This window comes from Marmota monax, unplaced genomic scaffold (assembly GCF_021218885.2).
Source record: "Marmota monax isolate L192 unplaced genomic scaffold, Marmota_monax_Labrador192_F-V1.1 WCK01_AAM20220418_F8-fsc00171, whole genome shotgun sequence".
Lineage (NCBI taxonomy): Eukaryota > Metazoa > Chordata > Mammalia > Rodentia > Sciuridae > Marmota > Marmota monax.
In genome coordinates this window covers 1,922,524-1,947,559 of record NW_026694658.1, presented here as the reverse complement: position 1 = coordinate 1,947,559, position 25,036 = coordinate 1,922,524, and the positions used below count along the sequence as shown (strand labels likewise).

General features: G+C 34.0%; 1 protein-coding gene across 8 annotated transcripts in view; it reads right to left on the bottom strand.

Moving 5' to 3' along the window:
• The window catches only part of Bcas3 (BCAS3 microtubule associated cell migration factor), a 583,386-nt gene that overhangs the window by 296,869 nt on the left and 261,481 nt on the right, over positions 1 to 25,036 (bottom strand). For 5 of the 8 annotated variants that reach the window (XR_006846898.2, XM_046423193.2, XM_046423199.2 and 2 more), the window contains exons 17-20: positions 23,785 to 23,829; positions 15,059 to 15,183; positions 12,458 to 12,623; positions 10,343 to 10,443 (exon numbers count right to left, since the gene is read on the bottom strand). Coding sequence is in view for 7 of the 8 variants with exons in the window: in XM_046423193.2 (XP_046279149.1) it covers positions 10,343 to 10,443; positions 12,458 to 12,623; positions 15,059 to 15,183; positions 23,785 to 23,829 (437 nt within the window). In the remaining variant the exon portion in view is untranslated. The remainder of the gene's footprint in view (positions 1 to 10,342; positions 10,444 to 12,457; positions 12,624 to 15,058; positions 15,184 to 23,784; positions 23,830 to 25,036) is intronic. The other 3 variants (XM_046423194.2, XM_046423198.2, XM_046423197.2) reach the window with 1 other exon arrangement.

Here is a 25,036-nt window from a genome sequence, read left to right as displayed (position 1 = left end):
ACCTGTATCTAATAGACAAAGTAGTTGCTAATTTATTGTAATGATCTGTGTTTGTTCAAATTCCCATCTCTTATATTTTTAATAAAATAAGCATGCCAGCACATGTGAAAATGCATACAAAATAAATAGACATCTAAGGAAGAACTAGACTTTATTAACATAAAGTATGCATTAGAAACCTACAAATACTTTATAAAAATGTATATTTTAAAGAATTTTTAATACTTAAATAAAATGTTAATTAAAAATGGAACTCATAGGGGCTGGGGCTGGGGCTCAGTGGCAGGGTGCTTGCCTAGCATGTGGGAGGCACTGGGTTCAATTCTCAGCACCACACATAAATAAAGGTCCTCAAAAACAACAAAAATCTTAAAAATAAAAATGGATTTAAAAAATTGAACTCATATTCTTAAAGTTTATTCATTTAACTTGCTAGAGAAGTGGTTCTCTACCCTTTATTTTTCCTGTCCCAAAACTTAGTATAAATAACTGACACAGAGATTGTACTAAGGCCACCCAGTTACTGGTAGTCAAGACTCCAACTCTTAGAAAGCTGTCCTTCAGCTGATATTCTGTAAAGCTCTGGATATAACAGTTTTCTCTATATATTCCAACCACTAATCAGTATTTCATCTTCTTCGATTCCCAAGTCAGTCTACATACCAGGCACTGGAGACAGAACAACTAGATATGCAGATCTTTTTGGCAAGTGGTCCAAATTTATACCATAAAACAAAACTGGACTCTACTTACAAGGAAAGGTCAAGTTCATTTCCAAAGTCCTCAAATGGAGACTTAGTCACTAGTAGTTTGGGCAGAACAGAGGGCCAGAGGGCAGGGTTTTAACATATCACAAATAACCTAGACAGCCATACTCAGTATATCAGGCAAATATTTTCCAAAGGTGATGGCTTTCTATTCACTAGACTTTCTACAGTTCTCCATCAGGAAATGCAAATCAGAGTTGGAGACAAACCATTTCTAGAAAACAAAATGGAAAAGCATAGAAAAACTGTTTTAAAAAATAAAAAGGATAAGAAACAAAGAACATTATATTCATTTTCCAGATATTAGGCTCCCATTGGCCTATTTATAAATCATGTAAGAGAAGGAAAAAACACTTTACCAGAGTGATTTGGCACAAGGATGTGTATTTATTTAAAAACCTACAAAAATGTTTACTGGTCCTGCAGACCACCACTGTTTCATGTCTGGTGAGAAAGGCACCCTATGTGTCAGAAAAGCACACTGAATATTTTCCAATGACCAAAGGGGCAGAGGTCACTTATTATAAATGGATAATGAGACCTAATGCAGTGCTCCGACTATGGACAAAGAAAGGGTCTATCCATAGCCCCTGGTGGATTGGTCATTCAGGCTTTTATTTCCTCTGCACACTTAATGGAGTCAAACAATCGACAGAAATTCTATAGAGAAGACTGAAACTGAGAGAAACGACTGTATTCTAACTCTGACAGACAGATACAAATAGTGACCCTGAAATGGCGCCAGAACTCCTGTTACCACTAACATAGCAGACAGCAGCAGCATTCCCCCTAAATTCCCATTTAGTCATTTATTAGCAATTAACCTTACTGATGGAAGTGATGGCACATCAAACCGCGAGCTCCTGCCAATATCAGCTCATTCCATTACTGCAGGTAAGCAGAGACTGACCGTTCTATTTCAGCTCCTTACTTTTGGAGAAAGTGGCCAATAGATATCCTTGCACCTATGCCCTCATCCCCTCATCCCCAACTGTCAAAATGTATATTCAGCAACAGCAGTATCTGTACATAAAAATCTTAATCTTAGGAACATAGTAAATGACATCAGAAGCAGAGGTACTGGTGGCTTATAGTATTTTGACCAATAGATTGTTTTTCTTTAATCTATCAGAATCAATGTCCTTCCCCAGTCAGAACTGCTAATTCAATATGATATATATTACCAGCATCAATGGAAAAAAATGCCTACTCTCAACTGTACTGAATACAGCAGGTCATAAAACAATCTAAAGGAATACTGAGGTAGTAATATTACATACAATTTTATAAAATAAAGATGTTTAAAAGCAAAAAGAAGCTCTTTGTAGATACTTTTGTTTCATTTCAATTTTAAGAATAATTATGACAGGAATGTAGCTTACATGTACAATTTTTTTTTTTTTGCCAACTTGAAGATACAAATGACAAGATTCACTTTAGAATACGACACAGATCATTAGGCAGTAATAGAACTTGGGAGATTGAAACATCTCTCCCTGCCCCCTTTTTTGGGACTTTTAAACATCTTAAGATCAGCAATGACAAAATATCAATGAATTACTCCATTGGTCTGAAGCTCTCCAATTCCAAATAACCAAATGCCAAATGTTTTCTCTGATATAAGGAGGCTGATTCATAGTGGGATAGGGAGAGGGAGCATGGGAGGAATAGACTAACTCTAGATAGAGCAGAGGGGTTGGAGGGAAAGGGAGGGGGCACGAGGTTAGAAATGATGGTGGAATGTGATGGACATTATTATCCGAACTACATGTATGAAGACATGAATTGGTGTGAATATACTTTGTACACAACCAGAGATATGAAAAATTGTGCTCTATATGTGTAATAAGAATTGTAATGCATTCTGCTGACATATATAAATTTAAAAAAAGAAACTAAAAAAAAGACAAACTTTCAAATTCATCACTTACAAAGCTTACTGACTGTACATCATACTTTTAATTAATTATTTCACATTGTTTCATAGAATAATAAACTTCAATTTCATAATGTTCCCACAAGTTATATATGTGGCTAAAATCTGGTCTAAAAGTTTTGACTGTTTCTTCAGAAATGTAAATGAAACTTAACTAAATGTTTTGAAACATTTTATGAAATGTTAGTTTCACTAAAATATCTCTATGTGAATTGATAAGTTTAAGTATGAATAAGTGAAATTTCAATCTAAGTGGCTTCTTAGCTAGTTCAGATAGTCAAACATAAGATACAACAGCAGGACACACCCTATGGGCAACAATGGACTATAAATACTCTTTAAATAAGTCCTACATTACAAGTTTCCTCTACAAGAGAAAAACATTTCTTTTTTCCCCTTCCACCTCTACCCACTCTTGGGCAAATATTTATTATGGACAATGCAAGGAAATATCATTGAGTGCCTCCATCACACTGGGCACATACCACAATAGCAATGCAGATCAGGATGTTAGCTTAAATCTAACGTGACGGTTGAGAGACAGCAGCTTAGAAGAAAATGCTGCATATTTTAATTGCTTCTCCATGGCACTGTACAATGTCCATCACAGAGAAGAGCAATACTTTTTTGTTTTAAATTTGTGTATCATTTTTCTTTGTAGGTAGGGAAACTGTGAGTTGGTATTAGCAATGTGCACAAACATATACTTCACACAAAAAAAAAAAAACAACCAGTTCAACAATAATATGATGCTAAAACATTCTAAACTAAACCCAACCTCTCACTTAATGTTAGAATGAAAAATATAAACTCCTCTGGTCTCACGATTGTGTTTGTTAAGCCAGTAGCACAAAACTTAATTGGGTGTCAAAATCCCTAGAATGTAATTTAAATCACTGCTGACTTCTGATTTTAGTATTTCTACATGTAAGAAAAAGCTCAAAAATGGCTTTAAATACTACCCAGTTTATTGTATGAAAAGACCAAAATAAAAACTCCAGAGGTATTCAAGGAAGTAGTAAAAACATTTTTAAAAATCAGACATATCAATATGCAGCCATACTATTCAGAAGACTTAATTCACTTCAGCAAAATAAAAAGAATGATTCTGTCAGAAGTACCACTACTACTTCAAAGTCAGGTTTCAGTTAGATGCTTCAGAATGATTAACTTATACTTTTCTCTAATTCCCAAAGTATTACCCATGACTTCTTCTTTATCCCACTTCTAAATCATTTGCTTTTACTTCTCATCTGCAATTTTCTAATATGTCATGCTGTGCAGGGTTCCATAATATTCCATGGTGTCAAATATGAACATAATAAGGGAAAAAAAGTTTTTAAAATGACCCAAATGGAAACTCTAGAGATAAAAAAATACAATATCTGAAATAAAAATAAGTTGAAAGAAGTTAGCACAAGACAAAGAATAGAATAATCAATATATGCAAGACCATAGAAATAAAAACTATAAAAATCAAACAGAGAATTAGACTAAAAGAAATTAAACAATGATTCAGTGATCTAGGAAAGTATCATATAGTTAACATAAACAAAATCCAATTCAAAAGGAATGAAAGGGAGTGACAGAAAAATATTTGAAGATATAACTGGATGAACATTGTCACATTTGGTAAAACTACAAACCCACAGATCTAATAATCCCACAAACCTCAAGCAGAAGAAAATCACACCATGGTTTCATTGATTTTTCTCTATTGTTTCATGTGTTCTGATTTTTACTATTTCCCATTTCCCTTCTTTTGTTTTAATTGGCTCTTTTTTTTTTCCAGTTTATTTATGTAGAAGCTGAAGCCATTGGTTCCAGACCTTGCTCTGTTACAGCCATAGGCATTCAGCCCTATCAATTTCCTGTGAGTATTCATTTAGGGCCATCCCACAATTTTTTCTGTTTTTCTTTACAATCTTTATTTTGCAATATTATAAAGTGACAAGAAGTTGTAAAATGCTACAGTGATACTCTGGGTACATCCTTTAATTGCAAAACTAGGAAATTGTCATTGATACAATTCAGGCACCTTACTCAGAAATAAGCAATAGATTTACAAGCAAATTCAATTTATTCATATGGGGGTGTATTCTGTTTTATCACAGGTATAAATTTGTGTAACCACCACTACAATCAAGGTACAAAACAGGGCTATTCTTGGTGGTGCACACCTATAATCCCAGCGACTTGGGAGGCTAAGGCAGGAGGATCGCAAGTTCCAGACTAACCTCAGTAACTTAGCAATACTGTAAGAAACTTAACAACACCCTTCCTCAAAATAAAAAATACAAAGGGCTGGGGATATGGCTCAGTGGTTAAGCACCCCTGGGTTTAATCCCTGGTACCAAAAGTAAAAACAGACACAAAACTGATCCATTACCACAAAGTTCTACCTTGTACTAATCTTCTATCAGCAAGAAGATTCCACCCCCTCTGCCATCTTGCACCTATCTGGTCACCACTAATCTGTTATCCATCTCCACATTTTTTTTTTTTTTTTAAATATTTTTTTAACCTTCACTTTGTTTATTTGTTATTATGTGGTGCTGAGGATCGAACCCAGGGCCTCACACGTGCTAGGCGAGCACTCTACCGCTGAGCCACAACCCCAGCCCCCATCTCCACATTTTTGTCATTTGAGAACGATAGATACATGGATCTGAACTATGCAAATTTCCTAGATTGGCTTTTTTATTTGGCATAATTTCCTTGAGAGTTATCAAACTTGTTGCATGCATTAATAACCAGATGGACTTTTAAAAACACATAATAGTCTAAGATATGAATACATTCTGGTTTCAATATTACTGAGTTTATAATAATTCTTAATCTCCCTTGTGATTTCTTCTGTGAACCACAAATTCACCTGGGATCACACACCCATGGATTATTTTAGAAAGAAATAATTTCAACATCTGACACCCAAGCTCCCACCAAGCCATTTAATGTCAGAAACTTAAAAATATTGCTGTGAACCAGAAGTTGTGGTGCACACCTCCTATCAGCTCGGAGGCTGAGGCAGGAGGATCACAAGTTCAAAGGCAGCCTCAGCAACTTACTGAGGCCCTGTCTCTAAATAAAATATAAGAAAGGGCTGGGGATGTGGCTCAGTGGTTGAGCGCCTCTGAGTTCAATCCCTGGTACCAAAAATAAATAAATAAATATGCTGTGGGTAAATTACCTGAAAGAAAAGGAGAAAATATTATTTTTCCTCTAAATAAAGGTTTCCCAAATTGACTCAGTAAGCCCTGCTTTTAATTTACAATTTGGAAGGTTGAAAGCCAACTAAAGATAAAGTTATTATCTACTTTGGGATCATATTCAAAACTGATTGATATTTACTGGTATGTTCTGAGGCATAGCTTTGTTTTTTTCAAAGGAACACACTGTAATAAAATGCTTTTGTTAGAAAAGGTAAGCACATTATATAATTTTTATTCTGAATGGAAAATATAGTGTTAACACAATCACTGATCTCCTTTGCTGTAATCTTTTTATAAACTTTTATAAAAATTCCCCAGATTTTTATGTCCAAGGAAAAATACATTTTGGATTATAATTTTTTGTCTATAAACTTCACTGAGATAAATAGCCAGTTTAGATTACCACCTGTGCATTTAGTTTCCATAAATAAATTAACAAATCTACTGCATTGAGCCATACAAAATTGGTGATATTAGACTTTTTTTTAAAATGGCATTATATGGTTCAACAGAACAATTAAAGAAGTCCTCTCTATTGTGACTTCTGCATAGACCATTCTAATACAACCTCATCTATGATACACCAAAATTTCTCAAGACACATCAGTATTTCTCAATCTTGAAAATTTTATTTAGTTAAAATAAGGATCAAGTGCTACTACAGTTAAAAGCACAGCATTTGGAGTCTTTTATTTACTTTATCTTATAGGTAGGCAAGAAGTCTATAGTGTTTGGGGCGGTTTCCCTTTCCTTCCCTACCAGCTCCCCGTTTGCCACATATCCAGAACTGTTTATCAACTGGTAGTGTATTTATTATGATTACAGGCTGGAAGGGGAGTAGAGATTCCTTGCTAAACATCCTCTCTCTTCTCCCTGAGAAGACAGTCTCTTTCCTATTTCCATTTACATCATTCTTTGTCTACTATAATTATAATTTCCGGAGTTTGTAAAAGTCTGCTTCACTTGATCCACACTCTAAATACAGCAAAAGAAAATGTTTGTAACATTTGCGAAGTCTGTATTAGAGTTCTAGAATTTTCTATAGAGTTTTATTTGAAAATAGTTTTAAAAAGATATTTATCAAGGTTATCAAGTTGGGAAATAACAGGTAATTTGCTTTTATTTATTTTTGTGGTGCTGGGAATTAAACCCAGGGTCTTGCCTGTGCTACTCAAGTACTCTGCCACTGAGCTGCATTCTAAGCCCACCAGAGGTTTTCAATATGGATACATAAAACATCAACAAAAGCCCCGGCTTTTGTTATGTTACACTTGTGTTTTAAGAGGTACCATTTAAAATGGCTTCAATGAGAGGACTTGGAAAGAAAACTGAAGAGTAATAGTCTTTTAAAGAATGAGGCTCTAGGGCTGGGGTTGTGGCTCAAGTGGTAGAGTGCACACCTAGCACATGTGAGGCACTGGGTTCGATCCTCAGCACCACATAAAAATAAAGATATTTTATCCACCTAAAAATAAAAAATAAATCAAATTATAAGAATGAGGCTCTAACTTCCAGATGAGCAGGTAAGGCACTGCCTCTAAAGTGGCACCAGTATTGCTTCTATTGTATTTTTATTCCTCTTACCCAAATGTCCACATTTTTGCACATGTAATAGTTTCAGCCATGTAATATTCTGGCATATCCATGATGTTCAATAAAATACCTTATATAGCCAGGCATGGTGGTGCACACTTTAATTCCAGTGGCTCGGGAGGGTGAGACCAGAGGATCTCGAATTCAAAGCTAGCCTCAGCAAAAAGCAAGGCACTAAGCAACTCATTGTGAGACCTTGTCTCTAAATAAATACAAAATAGGGTTGGGGATGTGGCTCAGTGGTCGAGTGCCCCTGAATTCAATCCCTAGTAACCCCCGCCACCCTCAAAAAATACCTTATATATAAAAGAAAAAAAAACCTCTCTTAAAAATCCATGCTAGTTCTGTACCTCTCATCTCAATATAAAAAAGCAAAATAGTAATTATTGCAGAATCATCCATCTCTTAGATATTATTAAGTATATATTTCACAAGATCAAATATATTGATTATAATATTTTATGATATTACAACATGATCAGAATTACAGAATAGTTAGTACATTATTAATAAAAAATTTCCAAAGAAATTTTGTGAATTTTATTAAAGTCCCAGAAGCCTATTATTTGAAAATAAGTACTTCTGAGATAAGAAACAAAGGCATGTCATGATGTTTGAATGTACATATTGTTTCACACAGTTTTTAAAAGGACTTTACCATCATTTCATTGATCAATATTAAAACCTCTGTAAGATAAGAACAAGTATTATAACTGATATTTTACATGTAGCAAGTTATTACGATGTGGTTAGAAATAAAACTCAGGCCTTTTCATCCTTATAATAATGCTAATCCATCTGGAATTCCAAAGACTAATATATAATGTATTATATTCCGTATTTTAATTAGAAACCACAGAATCAATGGTGACTACTTTCTTTCAAATTGTCTCTAACGAATTCCATTCCAACTCCTTAACAGCTTGAACGTCTATCTTCTGTAATATAACCTTAATTAAAGCTCTCATCTTGTGCCAGGATCACCTGGCCTCCACTCCCTTCCTATGAATCTTCAGCTGTGATGCTGCCAGAAGAGTAAGCTTTTGGAAACAGGATGCAGGGGCACTGGGGGTGTAGCTCAGGAGTGAAACACACAAGCACAAGGCCCTGGGTTCAATCCCCAAGACCACTAAGGAAAATTAGCATAAATAAATAAAATCTAATTCTGTAAGTGTCACTCCTATATTTGAAAACTGATGGCTGGCTACTGTTCAGAATGGTAGTTTTTAAACTATGCACTTGGGGACTTTTGTTAAATTGGACAAAGGTGTCTATGGTGGCTAAAAATCAAGAAATACCAACCAGTTTACTTACTGGAACAAAAAAAAAAATTAAAGAGATACAGCTACGTTTTAAAAAATGTCTTCTTACGTATTTCAGATTTCTTATAGTTTGTCTACTAAACAGACCTAACAGGTATCCAAATAATAAAATAAAAAGCAATGTTAACTCTGAAAGAATCAACTATGCTTATTTTTGCCCCTTTTGAGGTAGTGGAAAATATGCTCATGATTCTTTTTTATACAATATATAGGTCACGTTTTTTCCAGTTCATAGGATACTTAAACGTATGCATAAAAAACTAGAAACTAACAACTTCTACATATGCTGTTTCTTGAACAAATCTGAAAACCACATTTTACCCCTGTGAAACCTTTGGCAGTTTACGCACTGTTCTTGTAGTTGAACGTATAACCTTTCACTGATGCACACACATACCATTGCATTTTACTCATTTACTAAATGTCTCTGGAATTCCGTAGTGAGGTGACTAAGGACAGAAGCGCATGCAATTCACCCTTAAATCACAAATGCCTGACATATAGTATGCACTTGATGAATACTTGTTAGAAAAAGCACTGAGTTTATGTGAGAAAGACTGCCAATTATTTATTACAGGTGTAGAGTTTCATAACTGTAGAACAAAGTGTATAAAATTATTTTCTGATTCCAGCATAATATGTGACATATTATAAAAATGAAATAATATAGTTCTAAAACTATTTAAATTCATACTTTATAATACACTAGGCAAGACAGTAAGTTGGATACAGCAAAACTCAATTAAAAACATGTCAATGTCAATTTTTAGGGAGTTTCTTAAAAACATGCAGTCCTTAGAGCCATCAAGTTAAATTAGGATTCAGTCCATCCCACAAAACTGAATTATAATTGTAAAGCATTTTAAATTCTATCAACAATAACTGGATAATAAGTATTAAATTGTCTTTTCATGCCTCCTATATTAAAAAAAAAAAGGTATGTACCTAGCCTAGTGAACCCTATTCAGTCTCTACACACATGAGAACTTAAACATGAAAGCAAACAAACAAAAATCTATTTCATTGGTAGAGTGCTTGACAAGCACATGCAAGGGTTCAATCCTCAGCACTTCAAAACTGAAACTAACCTAATGACATTGAAATCATTACTTTATTATTTCAAGTCAAAATTCTACAGAAAGAAAAGCTTGCTGACATAGTTCGCATGGTGAAAAGTACTTAATTTTTGTCTTTTTAGAAGTGTATTCCAAGCTTTAGGTTTTTGTTTTTATTTATTTTTTAAAAGTTTGGAGCCTACCAGACATCACCTATCAATTATAATTAGTGGGCAGGGAATACAACAGCCAGAGACACACTTCATGGGTGCTAAGGTTTATGGATTACAACTGCCATTAAATATCATACTTGCTTCAGTCTGATTATAAGTCCTAAGGCCTATGGGCCAGAGGTAATATGCATGTATGTTTTAAAAGTCAGTATTTTAAGACAAACTATGAAAAGATCAAATATAAGGAAAAAAAAAAAAAAAAAGAACCAACCAGAACTACTTACAGCCAGCAAGTAGGAACTGATAATACTGTACTGCATCTGCAGCAAGGAGCAGAGGGTGGTTTGCATTAAATGGTGGTTGCAATTCATTCCACTGAGGCGTTCTAAAGAAACAGTGAAGAATATTAATATTTAAACTTAATAAATGGAATGTAAATCACCATGACTGTCATCATTATAGACACTGACAGAAATTCACACTATCTTTGTAATCATTAAAATGAAGTTGTAATCATTAAAACAAAGGTGCTAAAACCTGAAATACAAGTCCATCTGATTAGAAAAAATAAAAAGATGGCAATGTGTCATACAGTGATATGGAGCCAACACTGTCTAACAGAAGAAGGCTCTCCAATAGCAGACACATAACATTCAGAATGTAGAACAGAGAGGGAATGTGGAATTCAAAGCCACAACTAAAGGGTTCTAATTTTATGTAGTTTTTGACCAGAGTAGGACCTTCTCTATTCTTAGAATATGTGTATATTTTAAAATGAAATGAGTCACGTAAAATGGTTAAAAAAAAAAAAAAAACACAGCTGTGTAAATGGATGACTTCTTCTAGATCTAATTAGGATCTGAAATCCAAAATAGGCCACTATTTCAACAATGATGCTGCAGTAATTTTAATCAGATCTGCCCAATTCTAAATAAGCTTGATAAATCAGATATTGATCAAATCAATCCAGCACAGTAAAGTAGTAGTAAAGAATGCTGGAGCCGCCAAAAATCAATATAAGAATATTTTAAAATGTCAAAAAGGAGAGGGGTCATTTTCATATCAATTTTTGTCTGTTTCCTTCCATATATGTCAGGAGCAATCTCTTCTCTCCTGGACAATGCACTATATTGAGCAGCTTTTATTCCAGGTTTCATTTCTCCCTCTTTGTGACTCTTTTAAGACTCTCATTATTATGCACTTTTGAGATGGACTCTGGTTCTTAATAAACATTCTACAGTGCTTAACCATTGTATCTTGGGGGATCACTTTAAAGGAAACCTTCAAATCTATTTATATTACTTTTTATTCCCCTAATGGCTGCCTCAATGCTACTCATTATTTTCAGTGACCAGAGACAGTAAGTAAGGAAAATGTAAGTGAAGGTAACACAAAGATGCAAAGAGTTCACAAAAAGTTGTTCTCCAGGTTTGTACCTGAGACAATTAAAACATATGTCCACACAAAAATTTGTATATGACGTTCATAGCCCAATTATTAAAGAAAGCTCAAAAGTAGAAATGTTCATCAACACATGACTGGGTGAACAAAATGTGGTATATCCACATAATGGAATGTAACTTAGCTATAAAAGACTGAAGTTCTGACACATGGCAGTATATGGATGGATGCTGAAAACATGCCAAGTGAACAAACACAGACACAGAAGGTATTATATTGTATGGTTCCATCATTATTTAATGACCAGTATAGGAAAATCCACAGAAACATTAAGTAGATTGGTGCTTAAATAGAAATCCAGGGTTAGGGGAAACTGTAGAATGACTGCTACAGGGTTTCTTTATGTGGAGATAAAAACTGAATATAGGGATGATTGCACAACTCTGTGAAAAGTAATGTTTAGTAGTTGGATTTTATTGAATATAAATTAGGTCAAAGGAAAAAGGTCATGAACTATAATTTTGATAGGTGAAAGAAAGCAGGCAAGAGAATGCCTACTCTAATTAAAATAACAACAACAACAACAATAATAATAATATTAGAAAAGGGATCAGTAAAGTACAGCAAGTGGTTGTACTTCAGGAAAGGGAGGGGGAAGGGAAAAGGTCAAGGGGAATGAGATTGATCAAATTAAGTGTATTTACAAATACAGCACAATGAATCCAACTCTCAAGGATAATTATAATGAACCAATTTTTAAAATAAAAATGCATATTACATGATTCCATTTGTATAAAATTCTAGTGACAAAGATGGGAGAAAAGAGAGATCCTAAATGGGCACAAACATCCTTCTGGGAATGATAAATATATCAAGATGATCCTGAAGATAATTTCATAGCTGTATATGTATGTTGAACATTATTGAATGGTACATTTTTAATCTTTCATACCTCAGTAAACCTGTTTTTCAAAAGGAAGAAAGACAGGAGTTACTACCTAACCAGAGTCCAGCTGGCTCGAGGTGATGTCATCATTTCCAGTGGAGTGTCATCACTAATCTTGGGAGCAGTGCTGAGGGGTCGAGGCTCCATCATGTGCTCCACCAAGGTTCCATAGCAACTGATAATGTAGAGAGATTCAACTACGACTTGTTTGGACTGATCTACAAACAGACAAACAGAACCTGAATATGTGACGGTGGCACAAAAATCGCACAGCATAATCTGTAGAAGTTATTGATCGTACTGGTCTGCTCCTGAGGCTGCTGAGAGAAAATGAAAAGATAGGAATGTTGTTATATGGTGCCTGCTCCTTTCCTAAAGGCTGACTGGCATAAGCAGATGCTAGGGTGACACATGCCTATAATCCCAGGGACTTGGGAGGCTGAGGCAGGAGAATCCCAAGTTCAAAGCAAGCCTCAGCAACTTAGCAAGACCTTAAGCAACTTAAAAACACCCTGCCTCAAAATAAAATATAAAAAAGGATTGGAGATGTGGTTCAGTGGTTAAGGGGGTAAGCACCCCTGAGTTCAATCCCTGGTACCAGAAAAAAAAAAAAAAAAAGTAGATGCTAATGAGTGGGAAAAGCTCTGTGCTATCACAGAATTTCCAAATATCAAACAATTTATTTCAAGAATAATATGACTATGCTCAAAATTCAAATACACCTAAACAATGTAGTTCTATACTTTTTATATTTGTCTATCATGTAATTTGTTCCACATTAAGAAAAATGAGTGTCAGTTGGAGCAGGGAAGGAATCACTAAACAGAAATAATCTACACACTAGGATTTAGTTACATTGGATACAGCAACTGAACTGCATGAAAAGCTACCTTTATGCCTAAATGAGCCGAACCCCTCATCTACTTTTTCCTCAGAAAACTTAAATTTAAAACTCAAATTTCTAGATCAAAACAAATGAAAATTACATCAACTTCAATGGAGGTTCATCAGTTGAAACAAATGTACCAATCTGATGATGGGAGGGAGGCTGAGAATGGAGGAAGCCGTGTACATATGGGGTAGGATGTAAGAGAATTCTCTTTTTCTCAATTTTGCTGTGAATCTGGAATGACTAGAGAAAAATGAGATCTATTAAAAATGTGTGCCCATGCACACACATTCATCCTCCTCACTTAAACCCGTGCTTTCTCTCAAAGGGATCACTGGTTCTCAAGTGAAGATCAGTCATGCATTGAGAAGTCAGGTGCTGAATATGGATCTAATCGAATGACTTTATAAGGAATACACATGTACTCACTGCCAAAACAGGTTTAATGCTTACTCTCAGGTTTTACAGTAAACCAAGGAGCATATAAAATCACTCATGAATGCTGGGTGGGTCATCTTATCTCTGTGTCAGACGAATCAATTACAGCTGATTTGAGAAAATGGCTAATGACCAGCCAGTGGGACATAAAGGAGTAGCAAGTTAAAAGGGTAATTAGAACAGAAGGGAAAAGCATTGGAAACTGAGCTCCACAGAAGTTTCTAACGAGTAACAAAAAGTCCTTTCGATAGCATCATTAAACCTAAGGAGGTAACAAAAAAATAAAGATGGGATAAGGAAATGGAAGGCTTGCATACTTCACGGTATCCTCTCTCACTTAGGTAAAGAACCTGCTGTGCCTGGGATCCTATTACTGAGGGAAGAGTCACTGAAAGGCGATAACGAGGGAAAGGGCTGATGTCTGACTGCCAGGATTAAGTGTAAAGGAGAGCCATTTTGCCAAGAACAATACAGTCTGTGGAACTCACCAGAAGTGCCTCAGTAACAACCCAGTTAGTGACCTAATTAAATAATACTAAAATAATATAGGGAAAATTGTTCCTTAACATTCATACTTAGTTTATGAATGTAGGAATTCTCTTCAATACAGACACAATAAGCAATCACATACTAAAACATTAATCATACAAACATTTTAGGTATCGATCCTGGAAATCAAATCAGGAATTAAAAACATAATAACTATATCAATTCAAAGGACCAATGGTAGCCACAAAAATTGACTCATTTTTCTCAGTGACAGGCTGGTTTGTCTGTTAAAAAACATGACAGAGTTGTTGCTGGTTTTATGTTTTTCTCCTAAAGTCAAGATTTAGCATTAGAAAGGTGATTTCAAACTCTGGTTCCATCACCTACTAATCTATGGTCTTTAGTTAAGCTATTTAAACTTTCTGATTTCAAATTCCTCATCTCTAAAATATGGACAAGCAAGGTTTTCTTCCACACTTTAGAGACAATGATGTAAAATCTGCTTGTAAAAATGTAAAAGTTATAATATGAATATGGAATTTACATCATTGTAATCACTTGTACACTGTCATCAATGAAACAAGACAAAAATCACACAGTGGAAAATTCATTCCATTTCATAGAATTTCATTCTTTGTGAGAGGGTAGATTTTATTCTTGACTAAGTTTGAGTAGTTGAAGAAAGACTACTAACTAAAAAAAAAAAATAACAAATTTTTCTTTTAGCAAAAGCTAAGACTATTTGGTACAAGATTATTCTAGGGGAACTACTACCAATTTTCCTTAGGAAGCAAAAATTGTAAATTGCAAATTTGAACTTCAGTAAAAAATACATACCTTTTTCTCTTTTAAGACCTGCATTATTTGCAAACCATGACCTGGATGTCCCAAAGATAGCAGCCACACAAAATTCTCCGCCCATCGATTTGCTGGGTGAAATTTGTGGAGGTGGTTTAACTTTGCTTAAAAAATAAAATGACATTAAAAAAAATTACCATGATGAAATGACTTGATCACTGCAGACAACAAAACATTTTCCTCTCAGTTCCACCCCCACGTGTTCAAATGCTATAATATGGACATGCATTTTGCCTTAATAATGTGAGACTATGTTTGGGAATAAAATTAAAACTAGTTCAAAGTCACAAAGTCTTGTCAAAAGAGAAAAATATATGACCAAAACCAAAATTCTAAATTTTGGTTTGGGGAATTTTAAAACAAAATTCTTATCCAGGTGCAGTGGAGTGCATTTGTAGTCTGAACTGCCAAGCAGGTGGAGGCAGAAAGAAAACCTGGGCCCAGGAGTTCCAGGCCAGCCTGGACAAAACAGTGAGGTCCAGTCTCCATAACAAAAGCAACAAAAATTTCATTTCGAAGTATGTGCTGGCAAAATCCAAGACAAGTTACTTAAATATCTCGCAATAACAAAATGGATTATCATTTCATTTTGATACATAAAACATGGGGTTAACAATATGGGTGAATGGCAACAGCATTATGAAAATGAAACAATACAGGATGAAACCCTGAAAGTGCTCTCAGCCACAGTGCTATGTCTAGTCAGATCCTGCAGGAGAAGATCTAGTGATCTACGGCAATTGTATTCTTCCTATCTGTTGTTTCTTTTTCTTCATGGATTTGTGAAAATAATGTGTCTATTACTGGGTAAGGGGTGGCATTAAAGCAGAGTTCAATATTCGTAGCATTTGAAACATAAATCTGTTCTGCTTTTCCTATGTCTGAGGACACATTTAGTAACTGTTACTCCTTCAAAGGACTTCCATTATAAAAAACTTGCTTTCCTCTTTGTTTTTCACAAATAAGAGTTCACACCCTCAAATTCTAATATTTATCTTTCATCTTCTTTCAAATGCTATACTTCTGTTCTCTTTTAATTTATCAAGATCTTCCCCCAAAGTTCATTAGGAATTCTGTCAACCACCTTAGATAATTATTTTCTCCAACTCATACACCAGAAAATAATCTCACTGGTTATTGGTGAACATCACAACTTTGATGGAATACAATGAACTCGAGTTCTGATGTTCCAGCCCTGCAGGTTAGTCCTCAATATAAAACCATAATGTTTCTGCCTTCTTTTGTTCACTTTACTTTATCCCTTTATCTTTTAATAAAGTATAGGCAGATGGAATGAGATTAGTTTCTAGAAGAAACCTGAATTTGAATCCCAATGCTGCCATTTATTAGCTAGGTTCTTCTGGTTAATTTATTTAACCTCTGAGAGCTAAAACTACCAATATGTAAAATATAAATAGTAATTCCTATCATACATAGTTATCTTAAGTATTATATTTATTCTTAAATCTAGTCCATAGCTAGTAATACCACCTGGAAAGTTCTGAGACTTGCAGGCTAATACTGATCAGACCACATGCCAGACTCACTAAGCCAAAAACTTTACTCTTTTTTCTTTTCTTTTTTTTTTTTTTTTTTGGTGGTACTAAGGATTGAACCCGGGGTTACTCACCACTGAACTACACTCCCAGCCCTTTTATATTTTTCAATACAGTCTTGCTCAGTTGCCAAAACCTACTTTGAACTTGCAATCCCAAATTGTTGGGATTACAGGCATATGCCACTATACCCCGCTAAACCAAGAGCTTCAGGGCAGAACCCAACAAACTATGTATTTAAACCCTCCAAAATATTCTGATGTATGTTCATGTTTGACATTCTATTTGATAAAGCATGTAAAATTCCCAGGCAGGTGCTTTCCCAATCATAGGACTCAAATACATTTCTCTTTTACTTAGCTCACAGACCTCACCTAATTTTCAAAGTCAGACTTTGCTTTGACAATCTCAGTTTCCCAATTTCTATGACACTTGAAATAGTCTCTCAGATATCTTAGTTCCTGCGCCTTCTGTTTGACATCTTCCCTCTATGGAAACAAAACCTCTGTATCAGATGCTACTATGATTGTTCCCACTGCTCTCCTCCTTTGAACCAAATCCTTGCACACTGCTGTATGTGAAAAAGAGTCTTCTTTCCATCATTAACACTGACTATACATTTCACACCACTCTCCAAAAGAATCGCACCCATGCATAAATAATCAAAACCAGTCATAATAAAACTTTCAGTTGGGGGGAATTATGACAGTTTAACAGATATTTCTGTGAGAAAATGAATCTGGTTATACGATTTGCCTTCTTCTTAGTTGGATATGTCACAACTGCAATAAGCTACTTCCAGAAAAGAAGATGCCCCTATACCCTACACCTGAACAAGCATGTCCCTTCCCCTGGTATGTGGGTCATTGGCATCAGAATTCTTTCTGGTTATGGTGTTCTTTGCTGCATTACATTAGAATGTATGTTTTCCTTCAAAGCTTTTCTTTACATAACTGAACCACTATCATTGAGCTGAAAAGTTCCTGCAACTGGCATCTGTGAAGTACCATTGGTTATTTTTATCCTTACAGGTTGGAGAGGTTGGGAGGGGTGGGGAAGAGGAGAGAGGAAACCATTCTAGAATCTTTTGCAAGGTGTTTACAACTGTGTGACCAGGTGTTTTGTTTGTTTGTTTGTTTGTTTGTTTGTTTTACTAGAATCACCATCAGGGAATAATGATACTACGATGTGAAAATGAGCTTACAGGGACATATTTAAAGCTTTTTGCAAATTACTGGATGTGATTTTTGTTGTTGTTTCTAAATCATGAGGTGATGAGTATACCACTTAGTAAGAGAAAATATGGTTCCACTAAGGTATGCATATAAACAGATTAAAAATCGTTGTTACTAGGCTGGGTGGCCATTTTTCTAATATCATATAATGAGTAGAAAAATGATAGGACATAAATTTAGTCTTTTGGACAAAAAAATATATATATTCTCTGTGCTTATTAGCTGACGGTCTGATAAACCTATGTCCAAAGCTAAAATCTCTAGTACTTCTATAAGTAACACATGTTTCAGTTTGGGAACACAGAAGTGAAAAGAATCAATGCAGTGCCATTTTACAGAAGACCATTATCTCCTACAGGGAATATTTTATGGTAAAATTGTGTTTAGTTTATGAAAAGATTGTCATTTTTATTCCTAGATTTCATCATTTCTTCTTTTTTCTCTGATAGGACCTTCATCAATCTCATAGGTAAACATTTGCGCTTAATCAGGAATCAAGAGTTTACATCCCTCAAAATAGCCTGCCATCAGCCAGGTGTGGTACACGACTTAACCCCAGCAACTCAAGCAGCTGAGTCAGGAGGATTGCAAGTTTGAGGTCAGCCTCAGCAACATAGGGCTAGGGATGTAGCTCAGTGATGAAGTGCCTCTGGGTTCAACCCCTGGTATACACCCACCAAACATGACAAATTGCTATGTATAAAATGACATAGTGCTTTACACTGGGGATGGAGGGTACTGGGCAAACACATTCATATTGAGTTTTTTCTATCATCCATCTACATCTGGAACAATTTTGATATTTAAGCAAAACAGAATCATAAAAATATGTGCATATGGGCTTGCAGAGGAATAAAAAGGAGAAGCAATCTAATGAAAAGAATGCCATTAATAAAATATTTTCTGTGTAACAGACGCAAAGTTAGAAATTCTCTCTTTTGCTCAATTTGTCCTTTGTCCTACCATTCAAAGACTTTGTCCAGGAATGCTTGGTAGAAGCAGAATGGCTTTTCTACTAAAATGTGTCAGCTATACACTATACACGAACGTTTACACAATGACCCAAAATATTTCTATCACAAAGTAAACTTTGTTGACCTTAAGATAAAACACTAAAAAGTGATACATATGCAAATAGAATAAGAAAGTACTAGCCTTGTAAATAGTGTAAATTTACAGATTGGTGACTCAATCCTTATAAGAAAGTGCCCTGATATTTATTAAACATTTTTTCAGTGTTTGCTCTAAATATCCCTCTTTGTCCTCCTAAATGGGACTTAACAAATCCCATCAAAGAATATTTGCAAGTTTAAAAAGACTAACTCTGGGTGTTTAAAGGCCCTCTTTTTATTAGTTGACCTTTCTTTATTCGTTTATTAAACTGACAGTATGATATCAAATAATATTTAATATTTAAATTTATATTGGTGCCTAAAAATTTAACTGGATCATGTGGACTCATCCTTTTCTTTTTTTCTGTTTTCCTTTTTTGAGAGGGTAGGAGTAGGGGTACTGGGATTGAACCCAGAGGCACTTTACCACTGCCACATCCCAGGTCCTTTTAATTTTTATTTTGAGACAGGGTCTCACTAAGTTGCTTAGGGCCTCACTAAATTGTTAAGGCTGAGCTTGAACTTATGATCCTCCTGCCTCAGCCTCCCAAGTTGCTGGGATTACAGGAATGAGCCACTAAGCCCAGCCCAGTCTTTTTCAAATGATTATACATAAGAACAAAACATAACTGATAATCCTGATGAACTCCTTTCTACAGATTACTCCTGCTCTTTTATTCCTTTTCATGTTTTACAAATAACCCCACATTCATTTTTTTTATTTCGTTTAACTTTTGAAGCAAAACATAAAAGAAAAATGCAATGAATCCCACATTCACCATGTCAGAAAAAATAACGGTCATAGAACATTTCATTTACTAAGCCTAATACAAATGAATAAAATCAAAAGAATAAAAAACATATAAGCAAACCAAAATAAACAAACAAGGTACTAAATGAAAATTCAGGAGTTTAACTCTGTCATTTCTTTAAGACTTAACCATTGCAAATATCTTCACTGACAACAGAGGAAGTATAGGGATATTAACATCCCTAGGATTTCAACAATATTTAGAAAGCCTATTGAAGTTCTGCATCTTTCTCCCATTGGCTTCTACTGTATTATGATCTCCAGTCAGATTAACATATTAAATTTCTCTTGCCTGTCTTTTCTCCACACTCAACTGCAAACAAGAGGAGAAAAAAAGAAAAGGAAAAAAAACCTCTAGTGGTATCTGCTTTAAAAACACAGAACCATGATTCCATCTGGATAAGTTTACTCTGCACCATAGGATAGGAAGTCCGTGGTGTACTGTGGACAGCGTGAAAAGCAGCAATGAAGCAGTGCCCTCTTCAGCAGGACACAGCATGAGAAGTACTAACATGAGATAGAAGCACCATTTCTTTCTTTTTCAATAACATAAACGAATCATCAATATTTGAGTTTAAATGGAAAACACAGTACCAATTCAAGAACCATAAGTAGTATAATAACCTTCTGCTCCAGAAATAATTTTCTTTATATTCATCTCTAAGATTAAACTCTTAGAAGGAATTTAGAAATATTCTCTCAGTCTCAATTGTTTTTTTGTGGAATAAGACCCCTAAGAAAGGAAACTGGAAGCATTTTATTTTAAATAATGAAATATGTTAATCATCTACCTAAAATTATTCTTTTAATCACAATTTATTGTAAATTTAGCGGGTAAGAAGTCTATTCTCCATATAAATCTTAACTTTAAAAATGAAATTATAAAATTCTTAAATATTCTAAAGAAAACAAGAGTTCTTTACATGAACTATTTGTACTATAATCAAGTACTCATAGAAAATACTAATTAAAACTTCAAATATAATTTGATAAAGTAAATTTTAATTTTTCTTTAAAATTAACCTTAGATAATACAAAAACAATTTATGAGTGAGGGATAGTTCAATGTGGACTATCTACAGCATGTCCTTTATGTATGTGTGTATGTGTATTTCTACCCAAAGCAATTAAACAATAACAGTAGCTTAGAATCTGTACTACAGATTTACGAGCTTAATTCTTGTTACCTATTTGTAATATTGAAATCAAAATTCAGTCTTAAAAATTTACACTGGAAAATATTTTTAAAAAGAAAAAAATTTATACTGGAATTATTTATTTTAAATTCCTATATTTAAATAGGTATGCTACAAGTGTAAATCTTTCACATTATTTAATATGGTCATTCAAGATCCACTATTCTTAACTAACCTAGAGAATGCAAAATCCTGGGAAGTCTAAACTGACTTTAAGGTCAAGGAGGGCCCACACAGTCTGCTTTCCAATAAACTTATTTTTATATCAAAGAAAAGACATAATTTTTAAACTGACTCATTTGAAACTGCATGAATTAAAGAATTAAATCCTACTGGTGAAGAATAAACAATTAGTAGAAATTGTGACATACCAAAGCAAAATCTTAACCATGTACAAATGTCACAAGTTGAAACTGATTTAAAAAAAAAATGTAAGAAGTTTACATTTTAAGAGAAATTGTAAAAATTTCATTTTCATCTAAAATGTAAATATTTCCCTACAACTGGAAGTACTATAAATATTTAGCATGATGTTTTATTTCAGAAGAGTAAATAAAAACATTGTCAAGTTGAATGTTAAATATCATGGAAAAACAGCAAAAACTATTAAAACAAAGGCGCTCTTATAAACAACAGGGAAGAAGTTGTCAAATTGATATTCATTTTGCTGTCTTAATTTGAGGTTTCATTAAGATCTTAATGGAAAAAACATGCACCCCTGGTGAAGTAACATATTTTAAAGGAGGACCTTTTAGTCTAGTATAAGTGACTAAAAACGAGTTTCTTGTGAGCTAACGATGGCATCAAACAAACCACAAAAGCAGTCTTCTAAAAGACAGGCAATGATTTAAAAGTCTACTATATTTCATATATCCCTTTCTTTAATCTGGCTCTTTTAATCTTGTTTCAACCTCAAATCATTTCTGGTTGACAAGTGCTTTTGCTTAAATGCGAGGCTCACATGAGCTGTTGGGGGAATGGACTTTTCTTATTTAACATACAACATTTGTTACTCCATTTTTGGTTCTATGTGAAAACTTCAATCTTTATTACCATATAAAAACTATTTTCTTTGTACTCAGAATGAGGAATTTACGCTAAAATGGAATTTAATTCTAAGTTTGGTGTACAAAGAAATGTTGTGATATGTTGAATATGGCATTTGAAAGTCATACTGCTCACTATAAGTTCAAAAAATTCATGAAGTTTAGTTGTTTTTAGACAAAATCTGGTTAACAAAAAGAATTAAGATAAATTTTTAGAGGATTTATACTCATGTGTACCCTGAATTTGTTAAGAATAATTTTGTGAATTCTTTTTAATTTTGGTTCTGCATTTCAAGAAGGCACATTCATAGTGAGTTGTTTTATGTCATCTTACATGATAAAGAAAATTTCAGATGTTCTCATGGTATATGAACACTGAAAATAGTCTGTGTGAAATAATAATCAACTTTAGAGAATGATTCAGCTTATTTTGTCCATGAGAGAAAGCAAAATGTTGTTTCTAATATAACAGGACAATGAAGGAATCTCAGAAGCGACCACGAGAACAACACATATATGTGTGGCACTCTTGTAAGTATTCTCATTTAGTAAAACTGATATACCTTACATGTCCCAAAACTTCCTTTTGGTTAGCATGCTTTTAAAAGCAAAAAAAAAAAAAAACAAAAAAACCCACAATCTAATTTAAAGAGGCACCTCTACAAACATGGGATTTACCCCTTAAACAGGGTACTGGGGTAAGATACAGTAGTTATAGTAGCAATAACTTTTTACATTTAGTGAGTAGTTACTATATGCCAGGCACTGCTATATATTGCTATTATATTCTGTTATGTACTACTGATTTTATATATATATATATGTATTTGTATATATTTATATATATTACTAATTTTATATATACTTACAAATTCGTTCATTTAATTCTGACAATAAACCAAGAAGGTTTATTGATTTCATTAAATAGATAAGGAAAACAAAAACCAGGTTTTAGAAAATTATCATATAGCTATTAAATATGTGAGTTTGGATTTAAGACACAAGCAATATGATTCTGTATCCCTGACTTTAAACCACTAAAACATTTTATATCAGATTCTTAATGCATTCTAATTCACATCTTTAAATTAAAATATGAAACATACTCTACTTTGTTGTTATGATCATCATGCCCAAGACTGACAAAGCTATATTCATTATACTGTTATAAGATAATTTACTAAATAATTTAGGTATGAATAAGTGCTAATAATTCAAAATTTTAAAAATCACTTAGGAGTTTTCATATGAATATATATTTCCTCATCCCGTAGCTCTTTAAATACTAAACTACCCCCAAACAACTCAATGTTGCCCTTTTAGGACCAAATAAAATGCAGTAAAACTTTAGAGGGCATTTTTAGAATACCTTGAGTATATTTATATTTCAAAATAACTCACATCCTCTCATGTGAGTTATGATATGTGGGGAACTTCCATCACTTCAATATCCAAAGCTCTAAACTTGGGTGTTAGTCATGTCTTGTAATATCCACCAACACCATGAGAGAATTCTTCCATTTTTTTTTTCAAACACATCTGATATTTTTTAACTTTCCAAGGAATGAAGTTAAACCAAGAAAATTGCTTTTTTAAAGCTTAAATATCAACATTCATGTCTTATCTACAAATTATTCAATAACTTGGTGCATCTATCTGTGAACAGGCCATGCAACTGAAAACAAAACAGAGTAACTTTTTGAGAGTACAGCAAATGAATTAGGCATGCGGGACTGAACTGGAACTCACCATGGAGCTTTTATGGAAAAACACCCCGCTCCAAAGAGATAAGGCCTTCATGGAAAAGGGGGAAAAAATGCACAAAAAAAATTAGAGGAAAACTCAATTAACATTAACAAATACATGTATATCATACTGTTATAGAGTATGGATAAAAATAACTAAAAAATTAGCAATCATTTGCAATTCTGGTGTAGTACAGTCTGATATAATCCAAGAAATAGAATGATGTATAGTAACAAGGCCCTTAATTTTCAGAGTTAGGAATTTAAAATATTTCTATTTCTCCCCCTTTTCTGGAGCACACCTATAGCATTTCTAGCTTAAAATAATATTCACTGCTAAGGCCCTTAAAATAAGGCCCAAATTAAATGGAATAATCAGATGGAGACAAGCAATCCATGTGCAGTAGTGTGACACAAAATGTTTAAAATTAGCTAAAGATGACTAAATAAAATTTTTGATATGCCATTGTTTGCAGTCTCACAGCCACACAAAGAAAGAACTTACTTTTTAAGCTGTTTTTTTGTTGTAAGTTGAACTACATATTGTTGGTCAAAGGAACAAATGCTAAATATATACAGTATGATTTTTCTCTAATTTTGGTCACATTTCAGGCAATTAAGCATCTCTCTTAATAGTAGTACAAAAGGTTAGCCTCTTCTACCTGTCCTCTTCTGGGCTAGACTGGAATATAGTAAGCATACAACTACATGCTTTAAACACAACAAGGGATGCAAAGCCAGACTACATGTAAGTAGTACATGTAGTTCTACTTAAAATTCTGTTCCCAGAATTATGACATACCGTGCATATTTACACACAAGTAAGATTCAATGATTTAATTATATCCAAAACAAAATTTGACTATATTCACTGCATCTGACGTTTGGAAGACATAACAAAGAAACAGGAAGGCATATTAGTAAAACTTGGGTATTTCCTTCTTCAAATTTGGAGCTTGGAACATCTTTTTAAAATCCTGCTAATTAGCATTAATTTGCCATTAAATTGAGTACATTTGGCTACAAATTAAAACTTGAGCAATGTTTTCACAACAGTTATACAATCTCCTTGAAGCACAGGAGATACAAAGAAGAAACAGAAACATGTGAGAGATGACTAAAAGAAAGCAAGATAGAAAAGAGAAATCAATTTTAAAAACTTAAAGATGATATCAAGGCAAAGCAAGGATAGCCCTCCTACACTTAATGTAAGAACACAACCAGGGCTATGACACCACCACTCACACTTAATGGAT